We start from the raw sequence: 17,448 nt of genomic DNA on the forward strand, positions 1-17,448 counted from the left end.
AGGAGGATAGGGTAGGCAGGTTTGTGTAAGGCCTGCTCTTAACTCCCAAATTATTCTACTCTGATAGGCATTCATACTTGATAATAGATAGGCATTCATACTTGATAATAGTCGGTAATCTCTTCAGGAACAGTGAAGGATGTAAATAAATAAATGTCGCTCAGTTGTGTCCGACTCTGTGACCCCATGGACTGTAGCCTACGAGGTTCCTCCGTCCATGGGATTTTCGAGGCAAGAATACTGGAGTGGGTTGCCATTTCCTTCTGCAGGAGATCTTCCCAACCCAGGAATCGAACCCAGGTCTCCCGCATTGTAGGCAGATGCTTTACCATCTGAGCCACCGGGTATGTCACCACTAAAGATCCCACCCTGAGGACAGCACCTGCTAAAGTGAAAACAAAATGGCAGTTGCTTGCAGCTTTTAGTGTCAGCCTGGAGTCCAATGACCTTGATGACTACTCTCCTTAGCAACCCATTCCCATATCTCATGATCACAGGTTTAGGAGGGATTGCTGTATCCAGTATAATTAACAGCCTTTTGAGTTTACCTCCCTCCCTCGGCCATATTTTTATATTCTCACAAGTTTCATCTCGAAGCTTTAGTTCCTGTGCTGTACCTGTAGCCTTGTAACTATAGACCCACCTTGGGTCTGTGTGGATTCAGAAGTCCCAACCAGAAGATATGCCTTAGGATAGTAGGTGCATGTGGGGCCCAGAAAATTGTAATTATGATACTTGACATGTGTGATCCCAGGAGTCCAGTGGCTAAAGCTTCATGCTTTGGATACACAGGGGGCAGTGGATTGATTCCTAGTCAAGGAACTCAAGATGCCACATGCCACAAGGGGCAGCCAAAATAGAGATGTAGTTTGGTTTCTTTTTAAGTGTCCTGGCTACCAGCATCCGTCTCATCTAGGAACTTGTTAGATATCTGGGCCCCCAAATCTTCCAAATCAGAAACTAAACTAGACCTCTAAGTGATTCTGATGTGTGCTGAAAGCTTGATAACTTCCTTAGATCCAAAACATTCTGAATCAGTTGGTCCTGCTTAGCTGGCAACGCCATCCAGTGTGACTGATGAAATTGTTCTGTGTCTCCGTTGTCTGATACAGTGAGTGCCAGCTGCAAAGAACTATTGGAAATCTGGAAATGAGGCCAGTGTGACTAAAAACTGAATTACTTAATTTTAACAAATGTAATCCCATATAGCTAGTGATTACCACAGTAGATATTGTAGATATAGATGATTCTGTGCTAGTGGTTCCTGGCCCACTCACTGCAAAAAAATTCAAATTCTTATTAACGATACGGGGAAATTCTTCCAAGAATGATGCAAAATCTAGAAGGTACAAAGGAGAGATCTAAAAAAAATATAATCCCTGCTGGTCCAGTGGTTAGGATCCTGTGTTGTCACTGCCAGGCACCTGGGTTCACTCCCTGGTGGAGGAGCTAAGATTCCCCCATCTGACAAGCCCTGTGGCACAGCCAAAAATAAAATTTTTTAAATTAAATGGACATAACTTTAAGCCAACATTTTATTTCTAGTAATTTTAAAGAAGCAATAGATGGTGTACTCATGTTTATAAGATTTCCTTTTTTTTCTTCAATACTGCATGTAATAGTCATTTAAAACAATCCAAATAACCATTAACGGAGTAAGTTATTACACAATTCTGTGCCATAAGGTGTAGCTACAACCAAAAATGTAAGCTCACACAAAGTTCTCAAAAACATAAAGATCAGAAACCTTATGTTTTCTCTAGTGTGCCTCCACTGAAGGTTTTTTAGAAGACATATGTTTTATGGACATGGGATAGAAAAGTGAATGCATAGATGAAAAATATTTTTTAATGCTTATTTCTGGGAGTGAGATTTGGGTAGTGATGAAAGGATTTATCCTGATCCTGTGTGCTTACAATGTTCATGTACTACTTGCATTAAAAAAAAAATTGTCATCTGACAAGAGAATATTAGATTTTTGAGGTACAACTTGAGTAGAGTGGAATGTCAGTTCAAAACTAATTGGAATTGAAGATATTAAAAAACTCTGAAGCCAGGGAATTGATTGGATTATTTTTGAAATCACCCAACATGATTGTCAAAAAATATGGTAGAGACAAAGTACTGAATGAATGTGGGACTAGACCATTAAATGAGTTTGTAAGGAATTCCCTGGCAGTCCAGTGGTTGGGACTATCCTTTCACTGCTGTGCATTCAATCCCTAGTTGGAACTAAGATTCTGAAAGCTGCTGCTCAGCCAAAAGAAAAAAAAAGTTCATGGTAAACAATTTTCACCTTAAGATGAAATTTGTAAGGTTTCCAGTCATAAATTGAGAGGTTAGTTAATTGGAAATTAACTTCAGGTTCAGTCTTTGTGGTCTCTTATCCCATGGAAAGTAATTTGTATTTTACATGAAATACTACCTGGGCTATCTGGAAATCAAGAAATAAGCAAGACCAAATATGTCAAAACTCAAATGTGCTGACTCTTTGTGACCCCATGGGCTGTAGCCTGCCAGGCTCCTCTGTCCATGGGAATTCTCCAGGCACAAATACTGGAGTGGGCTGCCACGCCCTCCTCCAGGGGATCTTACTAACCCAGGGATTGAACCCAGGTCTCCCACGATGCAGGCAGATTCTTTACTGTTTGAGCCACCAGGGAAGCCAAAGAATACTGGAGTGGGTAGCATGTCCCTTCTCCAGGGGAACTTCTCCACCCAGGAATCAAACAGGTCTCCTGCATTGCAGGCGGATTTTAGACAGTATTACTTATAAATTTAGCAGGTTATTTAATTTCAGACAGCAAAGGAGTTAGAAAAATTAAAAATTTACAAACGAGCATAATGAGAGAAATAGCTTTATCCACCTCGGTAACATTAAGAGCATTTAGCGTTGCATTGTGATACAAAGATTTGTTTAATGTAACCCAGCTGCCCAAGGGAGAAGGCAATGGCAACCCACTCCAGTACTTTTGCCTGGAAAATCCCACGGACAGAGGAGCCTGGTGGGCTGCAGTCCATGGGGTCGAGAAGAGTTGGACACGACTGAATGACTTCACTTTCACTTTTCACTTTCATGCATTGGAGAAGGAAATGGCAACCCACTTCAGTGTTCTTGCCTGGAGAATCCCAGGGATGGCAGAGCCTGGTGGGCTGCCATCTATGGGGTCACACAGAGTCAGACTTGACTGAAGCGACTTAGCAGCAGCAGCCACAGCAACTGCCCAAAGAATAAAGTTTCCTGATAATATCCTAAATGTAAAAACATTTCAAAAAGTGATGAGCCTCAGTTATCTGGAATTTTATGTTGAAATCTTCCCTTGGATACCTGGATTAAGTGAAGTGTCAGTTTAAATGTTTGATGGTTAATAAAAAATTTTGGCCACAACCAAAAGTGATGATACAGAACCAAAGGATCTTAACACTAAGTCAATAGTAAAAATACTAGTCAACACAAATGTGCCGATTATGTGCCAGACATTTTTCTAAATGCCTCTTTCACATTTTAATCTATTTGATTTGAGACAACTCTATGAGATTATCCTCATCTCTTATGAGGAAGATGATATACAGAGATTTTAAACTTGCTCAATGATGTCTAGTAAGTGTAAAAAGATTTTAAACCCAGTCTGGTTCCAAGGGCAATTCTTAAGTATCTTATCCTTTCTATAGAAACTTCAACTCTAATAGTTGAGAAAAGCAAGTGAAATGTATAGGTTCCTATTAAATGGGATGCTACCCAGTGTAATGGGAAGAGCACAACTTGCAAAACAAAAATGTATATCCTGCATGCAGCCCATTGAAATTCTTTGACCCTGTATCACTGCAGAATGAATTCCTAGTTGCCAAACCCAACTAGTTCTTTTGAGCCCTTATTTTATAGCATAGTTAGGTCATTGATACTATTGACCACTCTCTCCTTAATACTCTACTTGGTTCTTGCAGAGTGTATGTTCTTTGGTCTTCTCCTTATTCCTCTGCTGTTTCCCAAGATGGTTTATTTTTTTCTACCTGCTCCATACACATTGCTGTTTTCTTGGGTTCCTTCCCTCTTACTAGGCAAGATTACCTGTGTGCATGCTAAGTTGCTTTAGACGTGAACTTTTGGGACGCTATGGACTGTAATCCACCAGGTTCCTCTTTTCATGGGATTTTCCAGGCAAGAATACTGGAGTGGGTTGCCATGCCCTTCAAGGAATCTTCCTGACCCAGGGATGGTAGCCAGGTCTCTGGTCTGCTGCACTGGCGGGCAGGTTCTTTACTACTAGCGCCACCTGGGAAACCACAGGCACTTCAAATCAAACTTTCTCTAATTCTCTTATGTACCTGCTTTCTCTTTTTAAGTTCTTTGTAGTTCTTGCTACCAAACAGTAGAAAACTTTCACTATCACGCAGAAAAATAAGAACTAATGTGTGCTGGTTGGAGAAAGTCTGGGGAAGTAGCTTCATGCTGACCAGCAGCCACGTTTGTTCTAATAGATTAAGGGTTTCCTCCACCCTGCTCCCAAATACCTTAAATAAAGTCAATACTACATTAAAGGATGTCCTATTTATTTTATGATTTTTCGTGTTCAAGGACCACACACTTACCTCTGCCCTGCCTCCACTCCCATCCAAGGCCATGAAAACTGGTTCTTCTCTCTGTATTCATCTCTTTATTCGCCTCTTTTTTTCCCTTCCTCACCTGAAACCTCCCTCACCTGCAGTACCACAAAAGAAACATGCTGTGTAATACAAATATATAATGGATAGCCTTCCTTCCTACTTTACCCTAGGAATTCTACGGAATTCTATGTTTCCCAACCTTTTCTACACTCTACGGATGTTTCTGTCAACCTCTTCCACTTTAAAGGCAATTCCACCTACATTTTACATTTCTAAAGTAAAGTCGCTCAGTCGAGCCCGACTCTTTGAGGACAGTAGCCTGCACCAAGCTCCTCGGTCCATGAGATTTTCAAGGCAAGAGTACTGGAGTGGGTTGCCATTTCCTGCTCCAGGGAATCTTCCCAACTCAGGGACTGAACCCAGGTCTCTCGCATTGTAGACAGACACTTTACCGTCTGAGTCACCAGGGAAGTTTCTAGATGACCTAAATTTATCCCTTCCTCCGTTTTACCCTGTACTAACCAAGACCTATCACACTTTATTGGATTTTTTGCTCATCTGTTTTTAAGTCTTATTTATCTTTGCCTCCTCAATGCCCAGCACACATTTTTTAAAAGACTGGTTTACATGAGTGTCTTTCATTGTATCTTTTAATTCTGTCCAGATTCCTGACCTGCTGAATCGTGTAAAAACTTCCAATCTCCCTAATGCGGAAGAAAAACCGTTTGACTCTAGAGAAGACTCCTAACTAGCCAAGGTCAGTCAATGTTGCCTCAGGAGGCTACCACTTCCTTAAAACCGCCCCTGAGACTGTCACCTAGCTCAAGGTCCTATCTAAAGAGAGAGCCCAAGGACAGCCAAAGACAGCCCACGTGCTTCCGCACAGGAACTCGGCCCCTTTCCCAAACGCAGTTCCTCAAAGTGCTCTCTCCGACTGACATCCCTGTTGTCCAATTATGTTTCAAAGCTCTGAGGGTGGCACCGAGCCAGTCACTGTCCAATAAAAAAAGGAATTCAGATTAGCACGAATTTTGGCCAATGGTTGAGAAGATGAGAGACTAGTGGCCTATAGGAGCAGCGCCAGAGTGATAAGCAGAAAAATTACCCAATGGTCGTGCCTACTGCAGAGTAGGTCTCGCCTCCAACTGCTGGCAGTTGGAGGCCAGACCGCTGCAGTGCTCAGTCTCCACCCGGGCTCCGCCATGTTGGGACTTGTGGGTCGTGTGGCTGCTGCCTCGGCCTCCGGGGCCTTGCGGGGAGTCAGCCCTTCAGCGCCGCTACCGCAAGCCCAGCTCTTACTGCGGGCCGCTCCTGCAGCGCTCCAGCCTGGTAAGTGCCTTGCTCTGGCAGCTGGGTTCGGTTCTGTCGTCCCATGACCTTGAGCCTGGGGCCGATAGTTGCTCCGGCCTAAGGGATCTGTGGTGCTAGAAGGACGCCAGCGCCAGCGCCCGCGCCCTGCCCTCTAACGGCGGAAGAACAAGAACAGGGACGATCTAATTCCGTCTTATTTTGGAAGAGGGGCGCTGTGTGACGTAGTAGTGCGAGCAGGTGCATTGACCTTCCCGTGAAATGGGGGCACCGCGCGCCCTCTCGAATAATGGAGTTATGTGCATGAGGATGGGAAGATGGTGCAGGCTCGCTCTCCGCTTCCAGCGCGGCCCTCCCTCTGGACCCGCCTTCCGTGCAAGCGGAAGGGGGCCGGGCCTGGGCTGCGTTCACCAGTAACTTGTGAGTTAAGTCCGGGCGTCCGATGACCTTTAACTGTCCTAACCCCAACTTCTTCAACATCTTTTTTGTCTGTTAGCCAGAGACTATGCCGCTCAAGCATCTCCATCGCCAAAGGCCGGCGGCGCCACTGGGCGCATCGTGGCGGTCATTGGTGCAGTGGTGGACGTCCAGTTTGATGAGGGACTGCCTCCCATCCTAAATGCCCTGGAGGTGCAAGGCAGGGAGACCAGGCTGGTTTTGGAGGTGGCCCAGCATTTGGGTAAGTAGAGTTTGTTAGGAATAGTAAAGATCTTGTTCGACCCAAATATCCCTCAAAACCAGGCTGTCTTCTATGATGATTTTATCAAAATGACTTTCGTTCTTCTGAGTTTGCTGAAGCCACGTTTAGATACTGAGAAGAAGTCTTGGTTGACTTAGGTGTTTAATGCCAGCTACAGCTTAAATAAATACCACGAAGCCAGTTTGTCCTGTGTAATCCTGCAATGCCTATATCTGACAGGTGAGAGCACCGTAAGGACCATTGCTATGGACGGTACAGAAGGCTTGGTTAGAGGTCAGAAAGTCCTGGATTCTGGTGCACCAATCAGAATTCCTGTTGGCCCTGAGACCTTGGGTAGAATCATGAACGTCATTGGAGAACCTATTGATGAGAGGGGCCCCATCAAAACCAAGCAGTAAGTATTCCTGTTGTTGTATCTACACACAAGGAACTTTTTCCTAGCAGTTTTATACATTAAGGTGGCACCATCTACTATAGCAGAATTTTTCTGCAGAGAATCCCTAAACCACACGATGCAATTTCTAATGAAGAAAATTAATGATGCAGAAATTCTGATTATAAAAAAGAGAAAATTGAACTCCATAGGTTGATTATTTCAGTTCATCTTAATACCAGTGGTGTTTGTATTTCATATTGGTATGTGAAGAAGTGATGTTTAGACTCTGTAAAAGGAAAACTTCATGACAGAGTTGTCAGGGAATGGGATTATTGCTTCCTGAGATAATGAAATTCCTTTTATTGCAGAGTATTTGGGCCTGATGGTGGGTGGTAATTTGTCTAGAGTGTTATATAAAAGATGAGACTGTGAGTAAAGGGTTAGGCTTGAGAATTGAGAAGAACTTTTTAATAAGATGAACAGACACTGATCTTGTCTGCCTTTACAGATTTGCTGCTATTCATGCTGAGGCTCCTGAATTCGTGGAGATGAGTGTTGAGCAGGAAATTCTGGTTACTGGTATCAAGGTTGTGGATTTGCTGGCTCCATATGCCAAGGGTGGCAAAATTGGTATGTTAAGTGACAGGTAGATATTTTCCAAACCTAATGTGGGAAACAAATCCTACCATGTTATGAGTGGGTACTGAGATATGTCCCTCACTGATGAGCACCTTCTGACTTTCGTTCTTCTGAGTTTGCTGAAGCCAGATGCCATTTCTGAGAAGGGAAAAGATGGAAAGAAACACACAAAAAAATGTTTTTTGAAGTTTGCTTATATGGAAATGAAATTCTTAATTTGTTTTTTCTCAACCTCTTGTAGGGCTCTTTGGTGGTGCTGGAGTCGGCAAGACAGTACTGATCATGGAGTTAATCAATAATGTTGCCAAAGCCCATGGTGGTTATTCTGTGTTTGCTGGTGTTGGTGAAAGGACCCGTGAGGGCAATGACTTATACCATGAAATGATTGAGTCTGGTGTTATCAACTTAAAAGATGCTACCTCTAAGGTGAGCACTGAGCCGATGTCCATGTAAGTCAGGTCAGGAAACTGTTGAAGTTGACTTGTTTTGTATTTTCATTTTATTGTCCTAGGACCTACAAAGGAAAGTTCTATCAGTATTTTTCCCTGTTGCTAATACACTCATGTACATTGCGTTTTCCTTTTTAATATTAGATAACGTTTCTTGGGTTTTTGTTCTGATATATAGACCCATCATTTGAAAGTTAATTCTGGGGACATTAAACGTTAATGTCTCAACCCTATTTTGTGCTTTTCTCATATTTACAGTTTATTTCCTTCCTGCCAGAAGAATTTTGCCTCAATAATAAAAGAAATTATCTTTTGTTTTGAACTGCAGCTCTAAAAGGGAAAAAAAAATTATGAACAAAAACCTAGACACCTGAGGAGGAGGGTTTTTTGGTAGTTTCTCTGATTTGGGGACCTTGGATAGATGACTTTCATACTCCTCTGCCAGGATTTCTGATTGTTTATAATTGCTGCAGGTAGCTCTGGTGTACGGTCAAATGAATGAGCCACCTGGTGCTCGGGCCCGGGTTGCTCTGACTGGGCTGACTGTAGCTGAGTATTTCAGAGACCAAGAAGGTCAAGATGTGTTGCTGTTTATTGATAACATCTTTCGCTTCACCCAGGCTGGCTCAGAGGTAGGTTTGGGAGAACCTGGTTCATTTGACCTTTTTATGGAATGATGGAGATAAGGCTAACAATATGGTTTTTCTTTTTTTTTTTCCCCCCAGGTGTCTGCTTTATTGGGCAGAATCCCTTCTGCTGTGGGTTATCAGCCTACCCTGGCCACTGACATGGGTACCATGCAGGAAAGAATCACCACCACCAAAAAGGGATCCATCACCTCTGTACAGGTGAGAACAATTAAATGGATGAAGGTCTAATTTGTGTAAAGGCATGTACAGAGGTATAAAATCTCGTTACTTTTTTTAAGTAGGTACTGGAGCTTAAATAATATTTAAAATTCTGTGTGTGCATGTTAAAGACCCTAAAAGATTAAGAAACCACTCATCTGAGCTAATTGAAGGTGTATATGTAAATGTAGATCACAAAAGAGTGGTTTCCAACCTGAAGGGAACTTTGAAGTGAACTTTAAATATGTACTACACTGCTGCTGCTGCTGCTGCTGCGTCACTTCAGTGGTGTCCGACTCTGTGTGACCCCATAGACGGCAGCCCACCAGGCTCCCCCGTTCCTGGGATTCTCCAGGCAAGAACATTGGAGTGGGTTGCCATTTCCTTCTCCAGTGCAGGAAAGTGAAAAGTGAAAGGGAATTCGCTCAGTTGTGTCCGACTCTTAGCGACCCCATGGACTATAGCCCACCAGGCTCCCCCGTCCATGGGATTTACCAGGCAAGAGTACTGGAGTGGGGTGCCATTGCCTTCTCCAATGTACTACACTAGCTACTACAATTTTCAAATGTATGTAGATGGTGTATAAAGTAAAATTATCAAAAAATTATTCTAAATTTTTTTAACTTTCATGATTCATTTTCCTGATATAGTAGGGCTAGTTTTTTGGTTTAGAGTTAGAAAGTAGGATGAAGAACAAATGGAATAACAATGAAAATTCTTCCATTACAGCTTGGAGGAACCAGATAATATGTAACCACTAATACTCTGCATTAGGAGTGGTGAGAGTCTTCGTTGGACTCTTGAATGTTGAGAAGATAGAGTAACATAATGAGGAGGGGTCAGAAAAGGGGATGGTTTAAGTAAAATTACTTGGGTTCCTGCTGCTCTTAATAGGTTCTTGATTCACTTTAGGCTATCTATGTGCCTGCTGATGACTTGACTGACCCTGCCCCGGCCACTACCTTTGCCCATTTGGATGCTACCACGGTGCTGTCCCGTGCTATTGCTGAGCTGGGCATCTATCCAGCTGTGGATCCTCTGGACTCCACGTCTCGCATCATGGATCCCAACATTGTTGGCAGTGAGCATTATGATGTTGCCCGTGGGGTGCAAAAGATTCTGCAGGTGAGATCAGTGGCCATAAAGTCATAGAGGGAATTTGGGGACTAAGATCTTCCCTGGTAATTTGTGTGATTTGCATTAGAGCAAGGAAAGAAGAGACTAGAATTCCTAGTGAGTGTTAATGAGGTCTCCTGAGTTTCCAGGTTTGGAGTTGCAGTTTTTTATAACAGCAGCAGATAGATTCAGAGTCGGGGAAACAACATACCAATCTTAGCTGAGGGCCCTCATGACCCTCATTTAACTGATTTGTTTCAGTTAAGAAGTACAATAAAGTGCTAAAATGCTCTATACAAAGCTCATTGTGAATATAAAGTTGTATTAACCCTTAAGTTTTTGTCCAAGTTTGAGGAATGTAAATATTTACTTGGCCTCTCATCTTGTTTTTTCATAGGACTACAAATCCCTCCAGGACATCATTGCCATCCTGGGTATGGATGAACTTTCTGAGGAAGACAAGTTAACTGTGTCTCGTGCACGGAAAATCCAGCGTTTCTTGTCTCAGCCATTCCAGGTGGCTGAGGTCTTTACCGGTCATTTGGGGAAGCTGGTACCCCTCAAGGAGACCATCAAAGGATTCCAGCAGATTTTGGCAGGTGAGATTTCCAGTATAAGGCTGAACATAAAGTGGCATAGAATCTGAACTCCCTTGAATGCTGTGCTGTGTTCCTGTTCAAGGAACCATCAGGCAATATATATTGTGCCTAATTGCATAATTTTTATATGAAAATAAGACATTCTCCATCAATTTTCTTTGAAAATACCATCTGAGAGTGAGCCTTAGATTTAGTGAGTCTTAGTTTTCAGTGCCAGCTACTCTTCTACATGATTTACAACATCCTTATAAAGAAGGCATTATTATCCTATTTTACACATTAGGAAGTGTGAAGCTTGGAAAGTTTAACTGGCCCCAATATCATACAGCCAGAAAGAATTTGAACCTGAGTTACGTGACTCCAGGCCATATATTCTTAATCTGTACTGTAGCATTTCTTGTAAATTATGAGGCGAGTTTAAGAAAAGAACCTAAGATGACAGGATTTCATCACGTTCTGACTGGTGGCCTCAAGTGGTGAGGTATGTAACCACTGTAGAAGTTAATATCCTTCACTTCTCACCAGTTGGATTTTTTTTTCCATATAGGTGAATATGACCATCTCCCAGAACAGGCCTTCTATATGGTGGGACCCATTGAAGAAGCTGTGGCAAAAGCTGATAAGCTGGCTGAAGAGCACTCATGAGGGGGTCCTTTTGGCAAATTAAGCACTCATCCTCCATGGTGTCCCTCTCCTTGCCCCTAATCCAGAAATCGCAGTTTTCTCTGTAGGCCACGTGAGAGCCTTGATTGAAGACATTGTGTTCTGTCTGAAGAATATTTAAGGTTTCCAATAAAATGTACATCCCTCAACATCTGTCTGTTTTTCTTGGTCCTGACAACGCAGCCAGTACTGAAGTTTTTAATAGTAGTTTAGAATAGCCACAAGAAACAGCACAAAGTAGGCTATATATATATGTTTGAAATGGGGTCATCCAAAAAGAAAAGCCATTGTCTTGCATTGTTGAATAGCTGAGTCTTGTGAAGGGGTTTCCTGGGGATGATGGGATCCTAATAGGGCCTCATTTTTGGCCCTTTTATGTCACTGTTCAAGTTGAGTTTTGCCTCTTAAATATATGTAGTGTAGTCCTACTTTTTTAAAAAGCAAAAGGATTTTTAGAAGAGCATTTTGGGGAAAATGGGTTTAGAAATAACTGCTGTTCTAAGAGAAGGCACAGGTTAATCAGTGAATTAAATTTTTTGGAAATGATGCAGTTAAATTCTGAGGGATTAAAACTGAGTCAAAAGGGCTCTCTCCTATTACCACCGTTTTTTTCAGAAGGTGTCCCTGACTACTACCTCCTAACATTTTGGGCAAGACTTGTATGTATGATTCCTTGAGGCAATGCAGACTATAAAGTGCCTTAAGGCCTATTCTGAAGTTTGCTAAAATTAAGAAAATTGGGAAAAGAATGTTATAGGAAGAGTAATTTTCAGAGACTTCCCTGGTGGTCCCCTCCACTGCAAGGGGTGCAAGTTCGATCCCAGTTTGGGGAACTAAGATCCACATGCCCTGTGGTGTGGCCAAAATAAATTTTTTTTAGAGGTAATTTTCAGGGTTGTTGGGCTTGAGTTTCTGAGTCAAATAATGGAATGTAGACAATCTTCCCTTCATTTTAGGCTTCATTTAGGCAAGGATTACAAGAACAGCCACCTAACAAGTGCCCTATTAAAGTGCAAGGTTGGATTTGGTGCCCCTTAGGTGTTAGATGTTCTTTTGTAGATCCAGACCCATCTGCCCTCTGGTGGTAGGACTGAAGGCTCTGCAAGAACTGATCTCACCATTTTGAAATCCATGAAGGCCATTTGCTGGGATGTGGTTCTTTGCTAATGACTGTTTACAAACCAGCTGGGGTTTTTGTCCTAAGGAGGAGCCTGAATCTATAAGCTCCACCCCGAGGCATTCAAGTTGGGTAAAAGCAGGGCAGGATAAACTGAGATCCCAATTGAGAGGCCCCTGGGGGCTGAAAGTTGGGCAGGGGCCTTGGGAGAGGTGCCAGGGGTGGAGTAGGGGCCTTTAAGTTTCCTCCCATCTGCCTCTGACGTCCTTGGCACCAGCCTGTCCTGTGTCACGGTTTGGCCGGAAGGTGGAGCCCCTGAGCCGCCTGTGCTCAGTAGTTTGCCCCTAGGAAAGCCTGGATTTGGGGAAATGCTGAGTTATGGGGGTGTGGGCACATCCTCTAGGTTTTGACTCTGGAATGGGTAAGAAGCTGACGCAGAAGTCCCCGGGCTATGGGTCCACCCTTTCTGCTCTGTTTTCCCATGTTATCTAGAGGCAGAAAGACCTAGGAACTGATCCTAAAGGTGGTTTCTCCCATACTTCTACCCCTTCCCCCCTACACTACATTTCTGTCTCTTAGCATTCATCGAGAACCTTCTCCCTCTCAGTAGCTGCAACTATTTATTTCCTTCCCCCTTCACCACTCCTGGTACCACGCCACTAGGGTGTCAACACAGATCTAACCTTCCTCCATATTTCTCCTGGTTCGGCCCTGTCCTCACCGCCTCCTCCCTCTCCACCCAGAGAAAGCCCCGCCCCTCCCTCCTCCCTCCCCACCCCAGTCTGTCACACAGGGACATCACCCTACAGCAGTTCAGGCTGTGGTTCGCAGGAAGCATACATTGGCTTTTTGATTCGTGCTAGTTCCCAGCTCATAGTTTGGGAGGATCTAACACCAGCCTGCACGTGAAGGGGGAACCAAGGACAGTGAGGAGCTGGTGGTCCCAGCCCTGGAGCCCTGCCAGCCTGACATGAGTAAGTATGAGGACCAGCCCCCGGCAAGGCCTGAGGGATGCCTACCTCCCTCCCTGGCTGACTCAGCAGGGGTGGGGCCTAACCTTTGCTCTTTTGGGGGGTGAAGGAGGGGAAACCAGACTACAGGGGCACAGGACTCAGCTGGTGAGGCTGCTGACCAAGGGATCATCAGCGTTGGCAAGCACCAGCCTCAGGGAAGAGCCTGGACTGCCCCTTAGGTGGGGGCTTCCCCTCCTCCCCACTCCCGCCCCTTCAACCCCGCAGTCCCTTGTGCCTCCCCATTAAGCTGCTGGGATTCAAGAAATATTTTACAGCACTCATGGGTGGCCTCCCCCTCAAAGTAAAGCCCACTTTTGGTCACGTTGGAGAATTTTTAAGGCGCCTCTCCCTCTATTTTTTCCCAGGCCTTTTTAAGTCCCTGTCTTCTTTCCTCCCCCACCCTGACCCACCACCAGGTGGGGGCTGCACTGAGCAGCTGCTTCCTGTTGCCCCAGAGGTTGCTGCAAAGGTGGCGGTGGTTGGGGGAAAACTGAACTAGAATAAAGCCGATTCTCACGGTCCCACATCAGCTTCACCAGCGCAGCTACTGGCGGCCCCCCACGTTCCAGTCACTGAGAAACACGGAGAGGCAAGACTGAGGCTGAAAGGCCTGAAAGGTCTTTGCCCTCGCGGCTTCCTGATTCCAGAAGCTTTTATACTTGGGTCGTGCCGGGGGAAGGAGGCTGCGTCTCCCCACGGCGGTAGGGCTTGAACTCCCGAGGAGTTGAACCTGTTCACCTAGTAGGGCCGCTGTGCGTTACCCTCAACAGTCTCGGCCGTGAGTTTCCTCTCGGACACCTCTATTCCTCCGGAGTCCCTGTGACTCTCACAGCCTTCCTGGTCCTCCTTTGTGAAGAGATCTTGGCCGGTGTCTCCCGGAGCGCGGGTGGAGCTATCCCAGGTCCTCCAGTTCGAACCCACCACCATCCCCCACTTCACCGCAGAAGTTTCTATCTCTCCTTCCTGGGGATCTGTTCTCTTCCTCCATCTGGGATTCTTCCTGGTTCTGGCCCCTAGGAGACGCCACTGGCTTCCCCCTCCCCCAGCGGATTCTTCGCGACAGCCCTACCCGAGCGCTTGTCCCTACCCCAGTAGCTCCTGCCCCTTTAAGTGCTACCCCCCCCCCCCCGCCCCGCCGGCTGCCCAGGGCTGGGGGAGGAGGCGCCGCCGCCGCCGCCCGGCTCGGCCACCTGCGCTGCCGCCACCGCCCGGCCCTGCTCCAGGTGAGGCCCGGCACCCACGTCCGGTCCCGGAGTCCCCCGGCGGGCCGCCCCTGCGGTCTCCTACCCGGGATCCGCGCTGCCGGGGACTCGGGATCTGATCCTCCCCCTGCGGGAGCTGCCCTTCCTCTCTCCCCCGCACTATCTACTCGCCCATTTCTCCCCTGTCCTCTGCGACCGGAATCCGGAGGCTTCTCACGCCTCTCGGCCAACCTCTCCCGGGTACCCCTCCTATTCTGGACCCAGGATCTCCCCCTCCCCCGCGCCTTCCTCGCCAGAAAAATCTCCCTTGGTCTGGATTTCGCCTCCTCCCCTCTGGAACCATCGCTTTCCCACGCCATCCTAACCTCCAATGGGAGGGGGAATAACCGCCACCCCAACTCCTCTCTTTCCCCGTAGTAAGGGGGGTGGGGGTTATCTTAGCCTAGAGTCACTTTCAGGCCCTGCTCCGTTTAGCCATTCAAGTTCAACTAACTCTCACCTAACGCTTTCCTGAATCCCTCACCCTACCTCATCTCTTCCAGACTTCGGGGGTGCGATCTCAGCACCAGCCCAGGTGGGAACAGCCCTTCTAAGCTTGGGGTGGGCCAGTCCCGCCTAAGACCACTCTTACCCCAGAGTCAGGGAATGGGGGGGTGCCACCCAGAATCTTGTGATTCTGGACTTAAGGGGCTGTTGGAGAACAGTGGATGAAGGGCTAGGACTAAGTCTCTAAGGGTGTTGGGGGTGGTGAGGAAGGCCTGGGAAGCCCAGCCTTTTCTATTCAGATGCAAAAGAAGTCCTGAGGAAATTAGGTCTTCCCCATCCTCTTCTGAGACCAGTCTGGATAAGCTCCTTGGAGAGTTTGAAAGAAGACTGCTGAATCTGAGGGGACCATACCAATTTGGAAAGAAGAGGGATGAGTTGTGGTCCTTTTGATGGGGAGAATCTGGCCTCCCCTAAATACGAGGTGGGAGGGTGGGGGGAGGAGACTGTTTTCCATTAACCTGGAGAGGAAAGTGGGACAAGTTGGAATGGTTAACAGGTTGAAGGCTATCTCTGCACTAGACTCTATTAACATGTGAACCCTTCAGCGAGTGAGGGCAAGGTAGGTCTTTAATATTGATAATGACCCCATCTCCATTAGAGAATTCCCCTCCGTCCAAATCCAGCTGAGACCTTAGCTCTGCCCCTTTTCTTCTTGCCCTCTCATTCCCCACTGTCCCCAACACAACACACTCCAGAATGAAGGGACAAGGGTGTCTGGATTTGAGTCATGTTTCACAGGCTGAGAGGGAGCTGGGTAGGCATGGGGGATGAAGGAGAGGGTGGTCAGCAGTGGTGGTTGGGGTTGAATTCCAGGAGTTCCTGGACAAGGAGAGGGAGAGGCAGAGGGATGCAAACGAATCCGACGTCTCTTGCTTTCCCTCTTCCCCCTCTGAGCTCCAGCCATCTGGCTCCTCAGTGGTGCCATGCACTATGGCAGCTGACCCCAGTCAGGGTGGTACAGCAGGAACACAGGGAGGGTGAGAAAGGGAGAGCAGGTGCTAATTTCTCCCTCCCCATTGTCTTTATTACCCGCCCACTGGCCTGGCTTGTTAGAGGTTCAGAGTATTCTCTAGCTACTCTTCTCACAAGTTGCTGAAAAAAATGACCATTTGCCCCTTCCTGTTTCTAGTAGCTTCCTAAAGAGAGATGGGGTAGGAATTGTCCACATCTGATAGGACTGAGGAATGTCGGGATCTAAAGGGTCAGTCTGCCCTCTGTCGTCTGGATGTGGGGGAGAAGCACAGCTGCTGTTTGGGGTGGCTTCTGGCAAGAAGGAAACCCCCAGCTGTTGGCATATTGACACCCCAGCCTCATCCTTACTCAAAGAGCAAGGAAGACCTCTGATTAAAAGGGATGAGAAGGGGTCTCATTTAAGGAGGAAGGTGATTGTAGTCTTTCTGCATCAGATGGGAAAGAATGGATCCTGCCTCACTTTTCTAATCCCGAGTGGCCCTTTCCTATCCAACACCCTTCTTCCCAACGGCTCCTGGCTGGGATAGTCCTAGAGGTTGCCCTGGAGACTAGGCCTGAGGCTCGGAAGGGGTGGGGGCAGTCAGTGGGGCACAAGAGTAACCGGCTCTTCCGGAGAGGAGTGGAGCCAGCGGGTGGGTGTGTGTGGGTGTGTGGTGGGGGGGAGGGGAGGGGGCGTGGCTACACCCGTCTGACTGGCGCAGGCTCCTCCCCTGCCGCCCGCCTCCGACTGTCCTGCCCACTGATTGGGGGCGGGAGGTAGGAAGATTCGCCCTCATCTGCCCTGGAAAAGGAACAAGAGAAAAAGAAAAAGGATACCTAGCTCTGTCTCTTGTCCCTTTAGGAAGCCAGTTCCATGCCCTCTCTTCTTCACTTGTCTTTATTTGGGGGATGGGGGAGGCATTCCTTAGCAGAAGTTTGCTGGATCCTTGCTTTCACCAGAAGAAAGAACCCTCCCTCTACCCTGAGTGTGATCCCTATTTACCCAGAGACTTGAGGTTAGTAGGCTGTTAGGGGTCTTGATTTTTTATTCAAGGTGACCCTATAAATCTGTTATTGAATCGTGGAGGAGAAAAGGATTTTGATTTCTGTCTGCTCCTTCCCACTGGCAACCTATTTTTTTCAGGAGGAGAGACATCCTCCTAACCCTCCTCAGCCTGTCTCTGGCCTACACACTTTGAGCTTTGCTGAAGCTCACTTCCTTCTTAGCTTTTCTGAGCCATTTGTTTGTTGTGGTGAATGAAGTCTGTCAAAACTCAGGAAGAACTCACTTCTCTGTGGAGTAAGAAAATCCAGTC

At 46.4% G+C, this 17,448-nt stretch overlaps 2 protein-coding genes and 2 non-coding genes across 8 annotated transcripts in view; all 4 read left to right on the top strand.

Annotated features, from left to right (window-relative positions):
* Positions 1–5,572: 5,572 nt before the first annotated feature.
* ATP5F1B (ATP synthase F1 subunit beta) lies at positions 5,573–11,452 on the top strand. The gene is made up of 10 exons (XM_069584951.1): positions 5,573–5,934; positions 6,410–6,592; positions 6,833–7,007; positions 7,498–7,619; positions 7,870–8,054; positions 8,551–8,709; positions 8,803–8,925; positions 9,838–10,050; positions 10,439–10,640; positions 11,188–11,452. The coding sequence occupies exons 1-10, from the start codon at positions 5,808–5,810 to the stop codon at positions 11,283–11,285; spliced, it is 1,587 nt and encodes a 528-aa protein (XP_069441052.1). The 5' UTR covers positions 5,573–5,807; the 3' UTR covers positions 11,286–11,452.
* On the top strand, positions 6,659–6,733 carry LOC138438469 (small nucleolar RNA SNORD59). The gene has a single exon (XR_011256396.1). It is a non-coding gene; the product is annotated as a small nucleolar RNA SNORD59 (small nucleolar RNA).
* Positions 7,705–7,775, top strand: LOC138438468 (small nucleolar RNA SNORD59). Its single transcript, XR_011256395.1, has one exon. It is a non-coding gene; the product is annotated as a small nucleolar RNA SNORD59 (small nucleolar RNA).
* Positions 11,453–13,194: 1,742 nt separating the features above from the next.
* BAZ2A (bromodomain adjacent to zinc finger domain 2A) overlaps positions 13,195–17,448 on the top strand; it is a 35,189-nt gene continuing 30,935 nt past the window's right edge. For 3 of the 5 annotated variants that reach the window (XM_069580996.1, XM_069581000.1, XM_069581004.1), the window contains exon 1: positions 13,195–13,394. The gene's annotated coding sequence lies outside the window, so the exon portion shown is untranslated. Of the gene's footprint in view, positions 13,395–14,578; positions 14,657–17,448 lie in introns of those variants that run through there. The other 2 variants (XM_069581002.1, XM_069580997.1) reach the window with 2 other exon arrangements.

This window comes from Ovis canadensis, chromosome 3, assembly GCF_042477335.2.
Source record: "Ovis canadensis isolate MfBH-ARS-UI-01 breed Bighorn chromosome 3, ARS-UI_OviCan_v2, whole genome shotgun sequence".
Lineage (NCBI taxonomy): Eukaryota > Metazoa > Chordata > Mammalia > Artiodactyla > Bovidae > Ovis > Ovis canadensis.